This window comes from Sciurus carolinensis, chromosome 1 (genome assembly GCF_902686445.1).
Source record: "Sciurus carolinensis chromosome 1, mSciCar1.2, whole genome shotgun sequence".
Lineage (NCBI taxonomy): Eukaryota > Metazoa > Chordata > Mammalia > Rodentia > Sciuridae > Sciurus > Sciurus carolinensis.
Window position 1 is genome coordinate 130,071,110 of NC_062213.1, and position 18,266 is coordinate 130,089,375.

The 18,266-nt window shown below is 33.9% G+C and overlaps 1 protein-coding gene across 8 annotated transcripts in view; it reads left to right on the plus strand.

The window, feature by feature from the left end:
- The window catches only part of Evi5 (ecotropic viral integration site 5), a 217,239-nt gene that overhangs the window by 180,389 nt on the left and 18,584 nt on the right, over positions 1–18,266 (plus strand). For all 8 annotated transcript variants that reach the window (XM_047549565.1, XM_047549555.1, XM_047549599.1 and 5 more), the window contains one exon: positions 6,110–6,205. In XM_047549565.1, the coding sequence (XP_047405521.1) occupies positions 6,110–6,205 (96 nt within the window). The remainder of the gene's footprint in view (positions 1–6,109; positions 6,206–18,266) is intronic.

An 18,266-nucleotide genomic window follows, 5' to 3' on the forward strand; every position in this document is an offset into this window, starting at 1 on the left:
TGAGCTTTATATCCATATACAAAGAGAGTATCCCTTACCAAAGTCACATGAAATCAAAGATTGGAATTTTCCACTTGTAGCATCATGGTAGTGTTCAAAGAGTTTCAGAGTTTGGAGCATTTCAGATTAGGAAAGCTCAATGTATATGACCAAATCTTATAAATTTGAAATTTATTAAAACAATATAGTTTAAAAACAGTCTGAGTTACAATTCATCTCTGTAATGTTTTTTTAAGCTATGTCCATTTCAACTCTCTTTTAAATACAGATTTTTTTTTTAGTTGTAGATGGACACAATACCTTTATTTTATTTATTTATTTTTATGCAGTACTGAGGATCAAATCCACACATTAGGCAAACACTCTGCCACTGTGCTACAGCCCCAGCCCCCTTCTCTGAAATCTTTGCAGTGGATTTTGGGGTTATTTCTATCTTCCATTATATAGTATCAATAGTATTGAAATTATCCCACCCTGGCCCCATAGGTAGTAGTACCTGATTTGCAGGGTCAAGACAAAACATAATAATCACATCTGGTTTGCAGTGATTGATTCAGTGGTTGTGCAAATAATGCAACATTGAAAATCTTTGCTCGAAGTTATGGTATATAGCTTCTTTTTCTGGATGTTGTTATAGGTTGAGCATCTCTAATCTGAAAATCCAAAATTCCCCAAAATATGAAATTTTTTTTAAACTAACTTGGTGTCATATATACAAATTCAACACCTGACTTCACATGACAGATTGCACTCAAATGTGGTGTACTAAGATATTGTATAAAATTATTTTTAGCCTATGTGATAAGGAGTTTATAAAATATGAATCAGTTTTATATTTAGACTTGAGTCCCATTCCCGATATATCTCATTATGTATATGCAAAATAAAAAAAATTGATACCCACATCACATTTTGGAGAAGGAATACTTAACCTGTATTACTTGTCAATAATACAGAACCTTTATCCAGTAGAACAAAGAGTGGATTTTAAATGAAGAATCACTAAGTAGCCTTTAGAATACATGTGACTTTTCATATACGTAAATGAAATACAGTGTAGACCAGTGCTTACTTTTTAGCAGATAGTGGGAAGAAAAGAGGATTGAATTGTTTTGTGTAGTTTTTTTCCTCCCAGTATTTTATTATGAAAAATTTCAAATATATAAGTTGGAAGAATTATACAGTCAAAACCCTTAGCCACTATTCATTCTATTAATATTTTCATTTATTTGCTTTTGGTTACTTTACCATCTTAGCAATCTTATTTTTTTATAAATTTCAAAGTAAGTTACATTGTTATACTTTATCCCTACATACTTAACATGCATATCATTCACTGAGTTCTTGTTGACATTTTGTATGAGAGCCTTATAAACAAATCTGTCTGGTTTAAGGCCTTAAAATGAATCATTATTATAGATATCATAATGGTAGCTGCTAACAGTCAAAAACACATCAGAGTGAAATATGTATCTATGCCTTTTACAAAGTATTACTTGAGGCTTTTGATATAAAGATTCATTTATGATGAGACAAAAGGTATGCATTTAAGGTCTCCAGTGAAAGTACAGAATATCAAAATTGTTGATATAATGAGTCTCTTTTTCTTTAAGTTTGTTACTTACCAATTAACTTTACTTAGGAAACCTGCTAACTGGCAATTTGTTATCAGCTAGACCAAAAGAAAACCTCAAGAAAAAGCAGGTTTCTGGTAAATTTATTAGTGTAGCCGACATTTTCCCACCTGCTTATCAGAAACAAACATGTGGACACTGTTTGAAAATAGAAAGCTATAAAAATACTTGGAAAAATCTTAAACATTAGATAATTAACTCTCAAAAACAAAATTAAATTGATACCTACTTCTTAGAATACAATAATTCTTTGTTTGTTTTTGGTATTGTAAATATACTCCAGTTTTATATTTAAAGAGTATCCTAAAAGACTTTGAAGTAACATATTCAAATAGGAACCTGTTAGAACATAAAAATCACAGACTTTTAGATAGTTATTTGAGATTTTAATTTATTAAGTAGCATTTAAGATAATTCTCACTTTTTACTTCTGTTTTGAATTTTTCTTACCCCAGAGTCACTGCTAGAGCCTGGAGATGCCTAATCAGCTTTACTCTTTCCTCAGTTTACTAACTATGCACTCAACATTGTTATTCATTTTGTGTGTATATATTCACAGAAACAGTAGTTTAATGGAAATCACAGTCTGACTTCTTGGCATGTAAAATTTTGTATAAGAAAGCCAACATTATATTTTATAAAGTTATACTTAAATCTAAAAGGACAGCTAGATACAATTGAACTTAATCAAATAATAAAAGTTTTTCCTTTGAAATTTTGACTTTTTCCTTAATGAAAGACATTCAAGGACTTTTTTTTTTTTTTTTTAAGTCATAAAATCTAACAGGGCTTCTTTGTTTTTTCACAAGCATCTTTTGAGTGTCTTTTTTTTTTTTTTTTTTTTTTTAAGTTAAAAACACTCCCAGGGGGCTGAAGTGATAGCTTAGTTGGTAGAGTGCTTGCCTTGCAAGCACAAGGCCCTGGGTTCAATCCCCAGTACCCCAAAAAAAAAGAAAAGGGGAAAAAAAAAAAACTCCCATTTTTTTTTTTTTTTATTGTTAATTTTCTTAGCTGTCTTCTTTTTCATTAAGTATACTACCTTTCCTCCAAGAAATCAAGTATTGTTAACAAAGTTTGTAGCTAAACCCTACCAATCATCTTTGGAAGAAACAGATCTTTGGAGATACTTGGTTGCTTTTTGAAAAACAGATATGATGAGTCCTAAATTTCTCCAGAACCTTCTTCTCTTTACAGGTTTGCCCTGAATTGCTGTTACTATCAATCTCTACAACCTTCCAAACTTCAGGTCTTTCTGCATTCTTGAACTTCTTCCTTAATATGTTAGCACTTGGGACTGCAACTGTAGCTCAGTGGTAGAGCATTTACCTGGCATGTGGGGCACTGGGTTCAATCCTCAGCACTACATAAAAATAAATAAATGAAAGTATTGTTGTCTATCTACAATTAAAATTTTTTTTTTAGAAATGTTAGAGCTTACCTTGGGCTTTGTTGTTTTTTGTTTTTATTTTTGTTTTGTTGTTGTTTTTGGTACTGGGGGTTGAACCAAGGGGTACTGTACCACAGAGCGTATCCCCAGTTCTTTTATTTTTTATTTTGAGACAGAATCTCGCTAAATTACTTAAGGCCTCACTAAATTTCTGAGGCTGGCCTCAAATTTGTGATCCTCCTGCCTCAACCTCTTGAGTCACTGGGATTATGTACCACCATGCCCAACTTACCTTGAACTTTGTCATTTTATTTGCCCTGATAATCTTATATTATCCTACATCTTCCTGCTAGTGGATTTACTTTTCATCTACTCAGGTAAGGGAATGAATATGATATGATGCCAAATTAGATGACAACAACAACAAACACCAAAATGACAGCTGAACACAATATGCAAATGAGTGATCCTCATCAAATTTGTCCCCTTTGTAAGTGCCATTTACTTACTCAGCCTACACTGCTATTTCTCATGTCACATATTGGATTTGGAGAATACATTCTGTAAGAATAATGGCTTCATTTATTTTACATCAGTGAGCATTCTCCCTCCTATCCTTATTTTTTTTCTCCTTGCTACATTCTTCCTTCCTGCTTCACTTACTTATTCCCCTCTGCTTGGCACCTTCTCCACTTTAAGGATATACAGGATTGAGAATAAGTCTAGAGCCAATAAAAATCTTAGGATGATATAATTATGAAACAGACTGAATTTTATTATGGAATTTGCTAGTCTTCTATTATTCTCTTGTTCTGTGCCTTTGAAATATTTTATTAAAAAGTGGGAAGGTTAAAAATAAGATGCAGACACAGTATATGCAAATGGTATTAGCAGGAATAATAATAATAGTATCTGCCACACAGAATTCTTATGATTTATTATCCAAAAAGGGCATAGAGCAATTCTAGAACATAAGTGTCTCTGTCCACCAGAGCTCCACAAGAGAATTAGGCCCTATAGAGAAAAATGATTTGAATTAGTTCTTGCAAGGAGTATCTAGTTAGTGCCAGTTTAGATGAACAGGAATTACCAAATCATTACTTGTAATAATGCTGTAGGCAATAGGGCTTAATTCCTTTGAGAAACCTCAACTGAAAAGGGCTCATAGGTGCTGTTTTTAGCTATTGTTATTTTGGTTGCAAATAACAGAAATCCATATTTAAGTTGGTTTACTTGGTTGTTTCATATAAATGAAAAAACAAGGAAGACTTCAGAGATGGCTTTTTAGAATTCTGACTATCTGTGCCATTCTTTTGGTTTTGGCCATTGGGTCAAACTAAAATTTCTAACTAAATTTTCAAAAGAAAATTAGACTTTTGGCTAAACATCATAAGTGTCTTTCAAACATAGTTAAGAAATTAGCATATTTAAAATATAGTGATTTCTAAGTAAGAGTTCATTCTTAGATAATTGTATCTGGTAGTTATGTATTTAAATATATAAGAAAAATATTTAAGGCCTGGGAAACTATAGTTATGCCTTTTTTTTTTTTTTTTTTTTTTGGTGATACTGGGGATAGAACTCAGGGCCTTGTGCTTGTGAGGCAAGCACTCTACCAGCTGAGCTATCTCCCCAGCCCTAGTTATGCTTTTATATCTATACTAATATTAGTTACATTGACACAATTTGTTAAGGTTTTTAAGACAGCTGCCAAAAGAAAAAGAACAAAATTTTTAAAAAGGTGGGGTACATAGAAATAACTTGATGAAGGGATTTGAAGAACAGACAGATACAGTCAAGGTGGCAAGGACAATTAATTCAGAAGAGCGGTTTTATTGGAGTGGTACCTTGACTTTACAGGGTAGCTACCATTCCGTGGCTATAGCAGTTCTAGTTATTTCTTCTTCTGAGGATATTGGGGCAGGGAGCGGTGGAAGGTGGACTTGACTATATGAGAAGTCTAAACCAGATGTCCAAGGCCTCTTTCACTGTGCTTTTGAAAAATAGCAAGAGGAATCTCCACTTTGGAAAATGCTATTCCATTGTAACCCATTACTCTCAGGGCAGTTATACATGACCTAAGACCTTTGAAACCTACTTTTAAAAAAATGTAAATACTCAGCTCTAAGGTTACTTTTATAGAGATTTCAAAGCTGTCTAAAATCACAGTGTACATATTTTTGCTCTGTGTGTACCAATATTGAATGATCTTCAGGTTGTATTGAGAAATATTAGCAAAGTGTAGAACAGCATGTTTAGTGTATGTATGGGTAAAAATAAGTGAGTATGTTTTCATGTGTTTTATACATTATAAATGTACAAACTGTCATGGGAAGACTACACTAAAAAGCTAATAACTGATTATCTCCATGGAAGGAAACTGATTAGTTGATAACTGTTAAATGTGAGCTCATAGTTTTTCAGTATCAGGTATTTAGTAGTTTCGGCAGATGTCTCTGATCAGAGAGTCAAAACATTCTAAGCATCCATATATGGCTTCCTAATTATAAGTAATCTGGAGATTTTAAACATAATTATGAAATTATGTTTTGGTTTTTTTTAACAGTACTGGGGATTGAAGCCAGGGGCACTTTACCACTGAGCTATATCCCCAGTCTTTTTTATTTTTAGTTTGAAGGCAGGGCCTTGCTAAGTTTCTGAGGCTGGCCTTGAACTTGAAAACCTCCTGCCTCAACCTTCCTCAATTGCTGGTAGTTTCATTCTTCAACAAGCCTGTTATCAGAAAAGTTCACGTTTGTTTTCAGATAGTATAAGAAAAGGGTAGCCTGGGTGTGGTGGTACACACCTGTAATCCCAGTGCTTAGGAGGCTGAAACGGGAGGATCAAAAGTTCAAGTCTGGCCTTGGCAACTTAGCAAGGCCCTAAGCAACTTAGTGATATCCTCTCTCATAATTAAAAATACAAAGGGGGATGTGGCTCAGTGGTTAAGTATATGCCCCCCCGTTCCATCCCCAGCACCAAAAAAACAAAAAAAAATATACTTATGTTGCTCTGTATCTTGAAATATTTGAGTACATGCTATGAAAATTGTCTCTTGTTTTTGCTTTATTGTATTATCACAAAACAGAAAGAAGAAGGAAAGCTTCAAGGACAGCTTAACAAGTCTGATTCTAACCAGTATATTAGGGAACTGAAAGATCAGATAGCAGAGCTGAATCATGAGGTAAGTGATAAATTTTGATCTTCACATATTTCTTTCTTCCTTCCTCTGTATTGTAACAGCACTGTATTACTGGTTGTAAGACTGAGACTTATATGCTAAATTCTATCTATGAATTCTTGATTATAATTAATAATAATATTTTAGAAGATTTCTTGTTTGCAGTCTTCTAATTTTGAGGATTTGTTTTCCTTAAACCTCTCAATTAAACCTCTAAAATAATTAATATTTTCATGGAAAATATTTTTTTATTATTTTCTGAAAACACTTGATAGTTTTCCTAGGTTTCAGATTTATGTCAGTTAAACTAAAGTCTTCCTTACAGCTGAGCTGTAGAATAGTTTGTGGGAACTTAACTGTTGTGAGTAAAGAGGTCTTTTTACTCTTTCCTGCCTTTCTCCCTCATGGTGGTATTACTGAGATTGCAAAAAAGGATACTTGCCTAACATCAGTTAACAGATTTCTAGTATTTGAATGCTTTTTAAACTGGCACTACCTAGAATCTTGAAGTTCAACCTTTGAAATTTTCCTAATTTTACTAGTTATTATAGTAGTTTATATTACTCAGACTAATGTATTTTGACAAGAGAGATACTTTTTGTAAATGTGACTCTTAAGTCAGCTTCCTTATACTTTATTATTTTCTAATGACAAATACCTGGCAATATGAATGGAAAAGTATGTTTCTTACTTTGAATTTTTTGTAAGATAGTGTTTACAGTATTGAGATTTGAAAGAGTAGCATAAACTTGATTTGTTAAAAAAAAGATGATGATGATGAAAGAAACTCATTTTGGCTGCTAAATGATTTTAAACCTCAAAGGAAAAAGTTTAGACATTACCCTTTCCTTGTATTACACCCTTCAGTTGAAGTCTAAGTATTTTTATGTAATACCTCCTGGAGGTAGTCAATCTAAAAGTAAATTCCAAGTGTAAAAGAACCAAACCATAGGCAAAAAAGATAAATATTAGATGTGGTTCAATTTAATTTATCTTGAAATGCTAAGGGTCATTCCTGTAAATATTAATTTTTTTAGCCATCGTAACATTGAAGGATTCAGTAACATGTGTAATCTTTACTTTATTGTGTTTATTTTTATAATCTATTCTTATCTACAGCATGTATAAAAGAAAAAAGTTACAAATAAGTATTCTGGAAACCCTTATTCTTTTGAAAACACTAGGAATTAGTCTTTGTGTTCAAAAGGTATTCTCAAAGAAAATTGTGACTAAATTTTCCATTTAAAATCTTGAGGTCTAGTGATAAGGAATCTTTAATGTTGCTGAACTTTTAAAAAGTTATATATAGGTTGGCTTTATTTCTAAAACTAGACTAAAAAAATCAGTCAACAAACTTTAATTTTGCCTGTCATGTGACCTGACTAAAAATAATGGTACTTTCTGCATCAGGATTAGAAAAAGTAATTTGCATGAGCTATACCTTTAATGTTTGTTTGTTTATTTAATGTGGGACTTGAAAGCAGTTTCTTTTCTTCTACAATCATGAAAACTGAACAGGATAGAATTTTCTACCGTTAAGGAGCTAGATTATGCCAGGCCCTAGTGGTGCACACCTGTAATTCCAGCAACTCCAGAGGCTGAGGTAGGTGGATTGCAAATTTGAGAGAACAGCCTTGGCAACTTAACAAAAGACCTTCAGCAATTTAGTAAGACCCTGTCTCAAAATTAAAAAAAAAAAAAAAAAAAAAGAATTGGGGATATAGCTCAGTGGTAAAGCACTCCCCAGGTTTAATCCCCAAAATAAAAAGAAAAGAAAAGAGCTAAATCATGCAAATTAAAGAGAATACTTTGTGATGAGATGCTAACTTCATGGTTCAGAATAGCCAAAGTCCTGGGCTTAAGCAAGTCCTAGTCAGAAGTCATGGGAGAGAGATGGAAATAGTACAGTATGACTAGGGACCACACACATAAGACTTCAGAGGTAAGCATGAGAATGAGGTTGGGAGTTTAGAGTGGGCCAGTTTCAGCTAAAGGATCAAGTGACTAAGTAAGGACTAAGCAGAAGGAAGGAATGGTAGACTAAGCAGAACCAGATTATGGTGAGTCTTTAAAGCTAGAATAGCTCACACTTACTAGGTAATATGAAATCATTGTGGGTATTCACTTAGAGGTTCTTTTTCATTGTTTTCTGAGCAGATTTTATTTTTCTCCTGTTTCAAAGTTTTATCAGTGAAGGGGATAAATGACAACAAAGTGACAAATTTAAACCAAGTACTGTTGTAGTAGGCTTACTACATAATTACTATTATGATTACTATTTTATTGTTGGATCAGCTCCTTTAAAGTGGTTAAATACAGGGCTAGGGATATAGCTCAGTGTTAGAGTATTTGCCTAGCATGTACAAGATCCTGTTTGATCCCTAGTCCCAAAAGAAAAAAGTGGTTAAATACAGTACCTCTTTTTTATTGCACTATTTTCATTGTTTTATTTTTTTTAAATTGTAGACACAATAACTTTATTTTATTTATTTATTTTTATGTGGTGCTGAGGATGAAACCCATTGCCTCACACGCGCTAGGTGAATGTGCTACCACTGAGCAGCAACCCCAGCCCCTCCACTTTTTTCATTGTTTAGTAGAACACTTTACAGTTTAGAAAAAAATAACCAAAGTCAGACTAACATCTTCAATTTAAAATTTGTCTATTAGAATTTACCCTAATCATTGGCTTTCAATATGAAAATTTACTTCAAAATATTAATAATCATATTTTGAGAAAGTGACTGTTAATAGTCACTTTGTTCACTGATTTTTTTTTATTTCTCTAAATATTGAAGAAAATGTTGAAACTTTTCACTTTCATCTTCCTGAAGATATAATAGTATTGTCCATGTTATAACAACTGTGATCCCTTAGCACAGTCAGCCAGATGGAATAATGGAGTAGGTTATTTTTATGAATAGCTGAATATATTGTTGCTCTATAAAGTGGTTACTATTTATTGACTACCCACTATGAGCAGAACATTGTGTCAGGCACTTCATAGTTATTATCCCTAACCCTCTTAACAGTTCCATCTGAAGGTGGTATTGTCCTCATTTGCACGGGTGTGGAAACAGAGACTCAAAATGATTATCTTGCTAGGCATTATATGAACAATAAACGGTAGAATCAGGATCGAATCTAGTTTGGCTCATTCTTTTCTATGCTGCTTACACACAGACATTAGATTAGAAAACCTGTCATCAGTATCTAAAATCTGAAGAATGGCAGTTAATAGCAGTATTTTAACTGTGTTCTCCTATCTTACAAATGAATTGTCATATATTCAAAATGAGTGTTGCAGTTGGCGTAGCTATAAGAACTACCTATCTCTCCCTATTGGCATTGCAGAGGGAGATTTAGCTTTACTTCCTGCCTCTTACTGTCATCAATTCTAATACCTTCTCTGACTCCCAACCTCTGCAATCCCTCATTACGTAACTAGTTTTGCTTCTAATTTTCACCTACTTTCCATAGAAATTTTTTAATTTGGAGTCTTTTACACATTGCCATTACCCTCAGAGAAACCATTGTATGGAAACCCTTGTCTACCTAGACCTAACAAGAGCTGGGGTTAAATCTTACACTACTTCTTACCCCTTGTCCTCACAGACAAGAACCTGGGTATCCAAGTGCTTTTTCTGATCCCATCCTCTTACCTGTCATTAAAGTACCTGCTATGCACTAGTCACTAGGCTAATAACTGAAAATAAAGATTGAAACACAGTTCATACTCTCCAGGGCCTCACAGTCTGCAGTAGAAAGAGGCATACAACTAAATTGCCACACATTATGAAAGTGTAACAGTGTAGTGACTATCATTTATTGCTCTGTGTCAGACTTTGTACTCTTAATACTTGCTTTTATTTAAATCCTCACAATAGTCTTATGAAAAAAGGTAGCATTCTTGCCATTCATATTTTACATGCAATAAAACATAGGTCTGAGGAATAAAGTAACTCCCCACAGTCATACACTAGTCAGTGATAGAGATGGAAATTTTTTTTTAGTTCAGGTTATATGACTTAAGTTCACACACTCCAAGCCCAACCACTATATGCCAGGTAGCCTCTTTGGAAATATACAGGGGTAAGATGGTAACAACATCTGGGCTGGCTATTGAAAAATGAAATTTGTCAGGCAGATTGATCATCTTGAACGTTTAAGTCAGAAACATGAAACAAAATTACAAGTTCTGTCTTCTTAACAGCTGCTGACCACCAAAGACAAATATTTTGTAAATGCCAGGAAAAGGAGATAGAAGAAGGCTGAAAGATATTCTGGTTTAGAAGGCCAAGGAAATGTACTCAGGACTCATTTAGATACCAACATCTGGGAAATCAGTCTTATGATTCAATCCAGTTGCCAGTTAACTAGACTTCCTTGGGTCCTTTTGAGTGTTGCTATCATTTACAGTATTGTTTTATGGGAAAATGCATATTAGCCAACTGATTCAAAAATGTCTTGGAATACAGATACCTTTTCACTTTTTGTTAATAGTACTGTGATAGTTGTAGTTCTGGTGGATGTTGTAGGAATAAATTTATTTTAGACTAAGAATTGTTCACTTATAAAAAATAGACTATTTCTCAGCTTTGCTAAATATTTATGATGTCTAAATAAAATAGTTGTAATGTACTTATTGTCTTACCATTTTACAAAAGAAATTCTAGTTCCATTTGCTTAGTAGATTTTCTATGCAGAACAAATTTTCTGAATTTTTATTAAGCTTTCTATGTTGTAGCTGCAAAAACAGATATTGCAGAACCTTTGGATCATTATTTTAATCTTTGTAAATATTCTGTAAAATTATTATGAATCCCATTTGATAGGGTCAGAGAGGTTAAATAACTTGTCCAGAGTCACATAACTTATAGTAAGTTTCAGAACCTGGAATTCAGGACCAGGACTTCAGTTAGATTATAATGTATTCAACTAGAATGAAGTAAAACCAAACAAACATTTTTGAAAAGAAAGAAAAATCACCTTTAAGGCAAATTTATTCATCAGTACCTTTCCTTGTTCCAGGTGGAATTAAGAAAATTTACAAACATTATACAATAGCAAACTACAATTTGAGAAAAAAGAAAAACAACTGTAGAAATAAAACATAGAAGCATGAATAAGACCCAATACACAAATGCATATTTATATATTTCCTGTAAGTGGACCTCAAACTTGGCTCTAAGATTTTTAGTAGTGAACACAGAAGGGAAGTTCTGGTCACATAAACATTTCAGAGTATCTCTGATAAAAACATACCACTAAAAGAACCAGACTCTTTGAGATACTAAGACTAAATGCTGATGGGTGCAATGGTGCACATCTGTAATCCAGTGGTTCAGGAGGCTGAGATGGGAGGTTCATGAGTTCAGAGCCAGGCTCAGCAACTCAGGTGCTAAGCAACTCCATGAGACCCCGTCTCTAAATAAAATATAAAATGGAGCTGGGAATGTGTGTCAGTGGTCAAGTACCCCTGAGTTCAATCCCCAGTACCCGCCCCCCAAAAAAAGACTAATTACCACTTTTTATCTTGTTTTTTCACAAATGAGACTGAGTTTGAGTTCCTGATTATTATCTTTAATATTATTTAATAGAATTTATTCACAATAATAAAAATTGAGCAATTTAAAGAACATAAATTTTATTTAAAAACTTTTGTATAAAGAAATAATACAGAAAAGTGCCCAAGTCCCAAGTGTATAGCTCAAGAAATTATCACAATGTGATCATACCCATGTGACTACAACCCAGTCCTGAAAAATAGACCCCAGAGTCCCATTCATACTTTATTCCAAGCACTACTCACTCTTCCTCCTCAAAGATAAATGTGATCTAGACTTCGGATATAATAGTTTGTTTTTGAAATTTATATAAATGGCTTCTTGGATTATGTATTTTTTTGTCTTCTGTTGCTCAACATTGTGAGATTTTACTACATCATTTTAAAATGTAACTATAGGTTCATTTTCATTACTGTATAATTTTCCTTTATATAAATGGTTTATTCTGTTGATGAATATTTGGATTGTTTCCAGTTAGGTCTATTAAGAACATTGCTGCAAATAGTTATGCACATTTACATCTCATGAGCAGTAAAGAAAATTCTTTCTGTTCTACATCTTCATCTTCATATGGAATTGTCAGTCTTCATAATTTTACCCATTCTCTGTGACTATGAAAAGGTTTTTCATTACAGTTTTAACTTGCATTTCCCTGATTACTTCAACTGAATACCTCCCCACTCGCAGCATCCAGAACAAGGTTGGCATGTAATAGGAACTTCATGAAAATGTTTTTAATGAATAAATGATGTTTGTGACATCCTTTGCAGATAAGGGGACATAAAAACTGTAATAGGAATGTTAAGAAACTTTCTGATGTACAAAATCAGTGGAAAGAATATTCCAGACAGAAGAAGCAACTAAGCACAAAGACAGTGGAAAAAAATGAAATAGGCTTTCTGAAAAACCATAAGAGTGTGACAAGAGTGCAGTGGAGGGGAAAAATGGTATGAGATAAGATTAGAAAGTTAGGTGAGGTCAGATCACATACAGTGCTTTGTAAGTCAGCATATGTATTTGAGTTTTATTCCTAGTATGAGGGAGCCTTCTTATGGTTTTAAGAAGGGAGTGATACGATCACATTTGCTTTGTCTGCTTTATGGTGAACTGATTGTAAAAAAGAAAGAATGGAAACAGGGAAATTCATTAAGAATCATTACAGTAGTCCAGGTAATAGCAAAGATGGCTTAGAAGGACTGAAGAAGTGGGAATGTTGCAGTGTGCATGTAGTAGAGGTATGTTTCCCTCATAAGAAAAAGCAGTTGATAACTTCAGATATTTTGGATTAAGCACTTGAGTGAATGGTGGGTTTGGTGACTTTTTTGGGAGGTCAGTGGACCTTTTTTTAAAATGTATTTATATGTGGTGCTGAGACTCAAACCCAGTGCCTCACAGATGCTAAGGCAAGTGATCTACCACTGAGCTATAACCCCAACTCTATTTGTTCTTTTTTAGATATACATGACAATACAGTATATTTAGACATATTGCATACATGGAATATAACATTCTAATTGGGATCCCATTCTTCTTGTTGTACATGATGTGGTTACACTGATCATGTGTTCATATATAAGGATAGGAAAGTTATGTCCAATTTATTTACTGTATTTCCTATTCTCATCCCCCACTTCCCTTAATTCCCCTTTGTCTAATCAGTGAACTTCTAATCTTCCCCTCCCTATCCTTCTTTGTTGTGGGTTACCATCCACACATCAGAGAAAACATTCAACCTTTGGTTTTTTTGGGACTGTCTTATTTCACTTAGCATATTCTCTAGTTCCATCCATTTACCAGCAAATACCATAATTTCATTCTTTCTTATGGCTGAGTAATATTCCATTGAGTATATATACCACATATTTTTATCCATTCACCTAGGTGATTCCCTACCTTAGCTATTGTTAATTGAGCTGCTGTAAACATTGATGTGGCTATGTCACTGTAGTATGCTGATTTTAAGTCCTTTGGGTATAAAATGAGGAATGGGATAAGGGGGTCATATGGTGGTTCCATTCCAAATTTTCTAAGGAATTCCCATACTGCTTTCCAGAGTGGTTGCACCAGTTTCCTTCACATCCTCACCAACATTTATCATTACTTGTATTCTTGATAATTGCCATTCTAGCTGGAATAAGATGGAATCTCAGTGTAGTTTTAATTTGCATTTCTCCAATTGCTATAGATGTTGAATATTTTTTCATATATTTGTTGACTATATTTTCAGTTCCTTTTATTGATTGGGTTATTTGATTCTTTTGGTGTTAAGTTTTTTATTGTTGTTTTCAAAAAAAAAAATAGTTGTGACACAGTACTTTTATTTTATTTGTTATGTATCACTGAGGATCAAATCCAGGGCCTCACACTTGCTGTGCAAGCGCTCTACCACTGAGCCACAACCCCAGCCCCTGGGGTTGTGTTTTTTGAGTTCTTTACATATCCTCGAGATTAATGCTCTATCTGAGGTACAGTTGGTGAAGATTTTCTCTCATTCTGTAGGCTCTTTCTTCACAGTCTTGGTTGTTTCCTTTGCTGTGAAGAAGCTTTTTAGTAACATCCCATTTACTGATTCTTGATTTTACTTCTTGCACTCTAGGAGTCTTATTAAGAAAGTTCCTAAGCCTATGTGGTAGAGAATTGGGTCTACCTTTTCTTCTAGTAAGTGCGGGGGTTGGTGCCATTTTGAGTGATATTAGAAAAGGTAGATGGTCAGAGTTCCATTTTGTTTATGTTAAGGTTGAGATTCTCTTAAACATTTAAATGAAGATATCAGGCTGTGGATATTGCTTTCCAAAAAAAAATTATGCAAATTTATAATGCCACTACAATCTATATCCTTCCTTATACCCTTAATATTCTGTTTATTCTTTTTTAAAAAATTAAAATTACTAATTAAGATTAAACAACTCTGGCAGTTATCTCAAAAGATGTAGTAGTCATTGCCATTGGAGGGGAAAAACATTTGTATATAAAGAGAAAGGGGTTCCTGGAGCAAGTTCTGAGGCACTCCTAACCTAAAGAGAACAAGCAAAGGAGACCAAAACCATCACTGGAGTTGGAGGAAAACCAAAGAAGTAGAGGTAAAGGAATCATAGGAGGAGCTTTCAGGAAGAGAGCATTTCTGCATAGTTATTTTAATTAGATTTTTTTAACATTATTGTATTTTTATAGCTTTATTTCATTTATTCATTTATGTAGTGCTGAGAATCGAACCCAGTGCCCCACACAACACATGCTAGGCAAATGCTGTACCACTGAGCCACAACCACAGCCCCTTAATTAGATTTTAAATGTCCCTGATCCTTCTGAAGAATAAACTTAAGATTTCTGACCTTGGGTCATAGCGAGATGGCAGACAAAAAGAAGAAGAAAAAGGAGAGCATCTTGGACCTTTCCAGATGTTTCAACCAGATATCTGGGTGACATTTCAGGAATGCCTTAAACCCAATGGAATCTGCTCCTCCATCTTGTTCTTAAAGGAACCATTGAGTACACAGGAGATGTCAACAACTAGTACATACTCACAGAGGATACATGCTTTGTGGGCCTCAGGTGGTTTAGGTGGATGGCCCAGATGCTTATCTGCCTGCAGGGCCTAGAGACCATCCCTACTCCTTCCAGCAGCAGGACACAGGAAGCTGCAAGGTGCAGGGTAGGGTCCTAGATTCAGAGATACCCCTCCAGAATCAGATGCTACCACCAACATCTGGAACAGAAAGTCCTTTTTCTATGGGCTAAATTTTTGTTTTCTAAATGAAGTTGGAAACCTAAAAACCATTTTTCAGAGATTGATTGATATAAGAACTCGAGAGAAGGAATGATCTAATCTTTCATTGACTACGGTAGGATGGAGCAACAACAACCAAGGTGGATAACAACTTTCTTCATAGGAATGGTCATTTCATTGGTTTTCAGTATCCAGAAGGCCTTCAACCATCTTGTCTACTTTGTTGAGATAGTTTTTTAAGTTCAGTCATTATATGTCTCAGGAATCTTCTGTTATTATTTCTGCCAGCTAAGTAGGCAATTAGGAATTTGAGTAAATAAAGAAAATCCAAAGCCTTAATTGAAATTTGTCTTTAAAAAATGTTTAGGTAAGCACTTCAGTATTTAAAAATTCTGGTAACTCTATTTGTGTACACCTGATCTATAGGTTTAATTAAATACCTACCAAAAAGTACTTTCAATGCCCTAAATATGCATAATATAACTTTTATAATATTTGTACTAACATCATTATTAAAGTGATATTTTTGAAATACGAGACATTATAATAATCAAAAAACAGTGTGCCCTTTTGTATTCTTTAATATTTTTTCTTTATCCTTGTATTTGTCAGTTTAAAAGTAATTAATAAGATTGTTGGAACTTGAAAAGTTTTTTTTTATAAAATGCTTTTAAAAGACTCACCAAACACTGATCTTCATCTAAGAATTAAAATAAAATAAAATGTTCAAGGTAAAAAAGAACATGATCATTTGATTATCCTGTATTCAGAAATAGCTTATTTTTTCTTTATTTTATGCTGAATGATGCTGTCTTTTTATTTTTACTTTTTTAAACTGTATGCCTACTCTATATTGCCTATTTCTACCAGTCTTCATTTTCTTTTGGATATTGCAAAACTCCAGGTGTGTTATTTAGATTACAGAGTGGTCCCAAGAATAGTATTAACATTCTTACCCACAACTGCATTGATAGCAGCAGTGTGCTTCAGAGGCAGAAATAAGAATTTTTTAAATGGTGGTGATTTTTATTTGTACTGATGGCTACTGATGGTTAAACTTTTAATTTTTAATGTTTGTATGCAGCCATACAAACATTCACATGTTTTTTTTACAGTAGAAAGTGGCAGTTTTCCCATAATGGCCACTTCTTAATAAAAAGAAATTATTCCCTTTATTATTGAATTTGTCCTTTCTTTAATTAGAGAATATAAAGAATCATGCAGGAGTTCACACAAGCCTGAGGGCAAATAAATAGTTCTTCTTTGCTGCCCAAAAGTGCCATGTAGATAATGAAAGGTCCTATTTGTACTCCTTAAATTACTTTAAGACCCTTCCATTAAATGTTCAGTAGTCTTTATAGACCTTAAAATTTTCATTTATGTTTTAAAAATGCATTTTTAACTGTTGTACTATTTATAATTTTTTATGTCTGGAATGCAGTACTTGTTTTACTTTCTACACTGTAATAAAAAGACTGAGATAATAAACATAAAGAAGGTTTTGGGGGGCTTACAGTTTTGGAGATTTCTGTTCTTGATTGGTTGATCCTGATACTTTTGGGCCTGTGCCAAGGCAGCATATCACAGTGGGAACATATGGTGGAACAAACTGCTTACCTCATGGCTGGGAAGCAAACAAGTAAGGAAGTGTCTGTGTCCCACAGTCCCTTTCCAGGGTATTCCCCAATGACCTAAAGACCTCCCACTAGGCTCCATCTCTTAAAGTTCCCACCACCTCCCAATTTAGTTCATGGATTTGTGGAGGACACTTAAGATCTGATCTATAGCAATACCTAAAGCTGAGATATGTATCAAATCACATACATGCTGGTTCTTGCACATCATGTGTTCTACCTGAGCTATATCCTCAACCCTTTTCTTTATTTTTTGTTTTGAGGCAGGGTCTTGCTAAGTGACTGAGGCTGCTCTTAAACTTACAATTCTCCCTCCCCAGCCTTCTGAGTAGCTGGTGTTAAAAAAGTGTGCCACACTGTACTGGACTTATTTGTCAACGTTTAGAATGACACTAATAGGATGTGCTTTACGTTTGCATTCAACTCAATAGGGGATGCTAAAATGAACTGCGTTTTAGAATCTCATGATCTTATTCAGGTACTCAGGTTCAAGGCTTGAGTATTCACTTTTTGAATTTCTTCCATCTTCCTTTAGATCAAATAGTCAATTTTTAAATGCTAGTTTTTGAAAGAAACAATGGCATATTGACAGGTTTTCAAACTTAGAACATTTGAAAATGTGCTCCACTAATTTGCTAAGTGTCAATTAAAAGAGAATTGATTTTTTTAAAAAAAGAATAATAAGTAGTTCTCTCAGATTTACAAAAACTAAAAATTTTAAACTGTGGTTGAAATCTTCAGTGCAGTAAATCATGTGCTTTTCATGTATCATATCTCACAATAACAGTTGGACATGAGATAATCAGATTTTCTCTCCCCACAAGTGGGATAGCTGAAAATGTCATACCAATAGGACGTGTCAAAGACTTTGTGCCTGTCTGATTTAAGTTGTTGTGGTCAGTCTGAGGAACCTGTGATATGATAAGATAGCATTCATGAGGTCATGTGGTTTGCAAGTGCCCAATCTTAACTGAGCAGCCTGTAAGCACCTCAGGATAAGGAAGAAAGGGATACTGAAAGCTTATTTTGTGTTCAGTGACAAAATAGTGTGGGTGTGTGACAATATATGTGTATAATATGTTTTAAAAATTACTTTTCTATTGGGAGTTGGTTTCTGGGAAAATGAATACTACAAA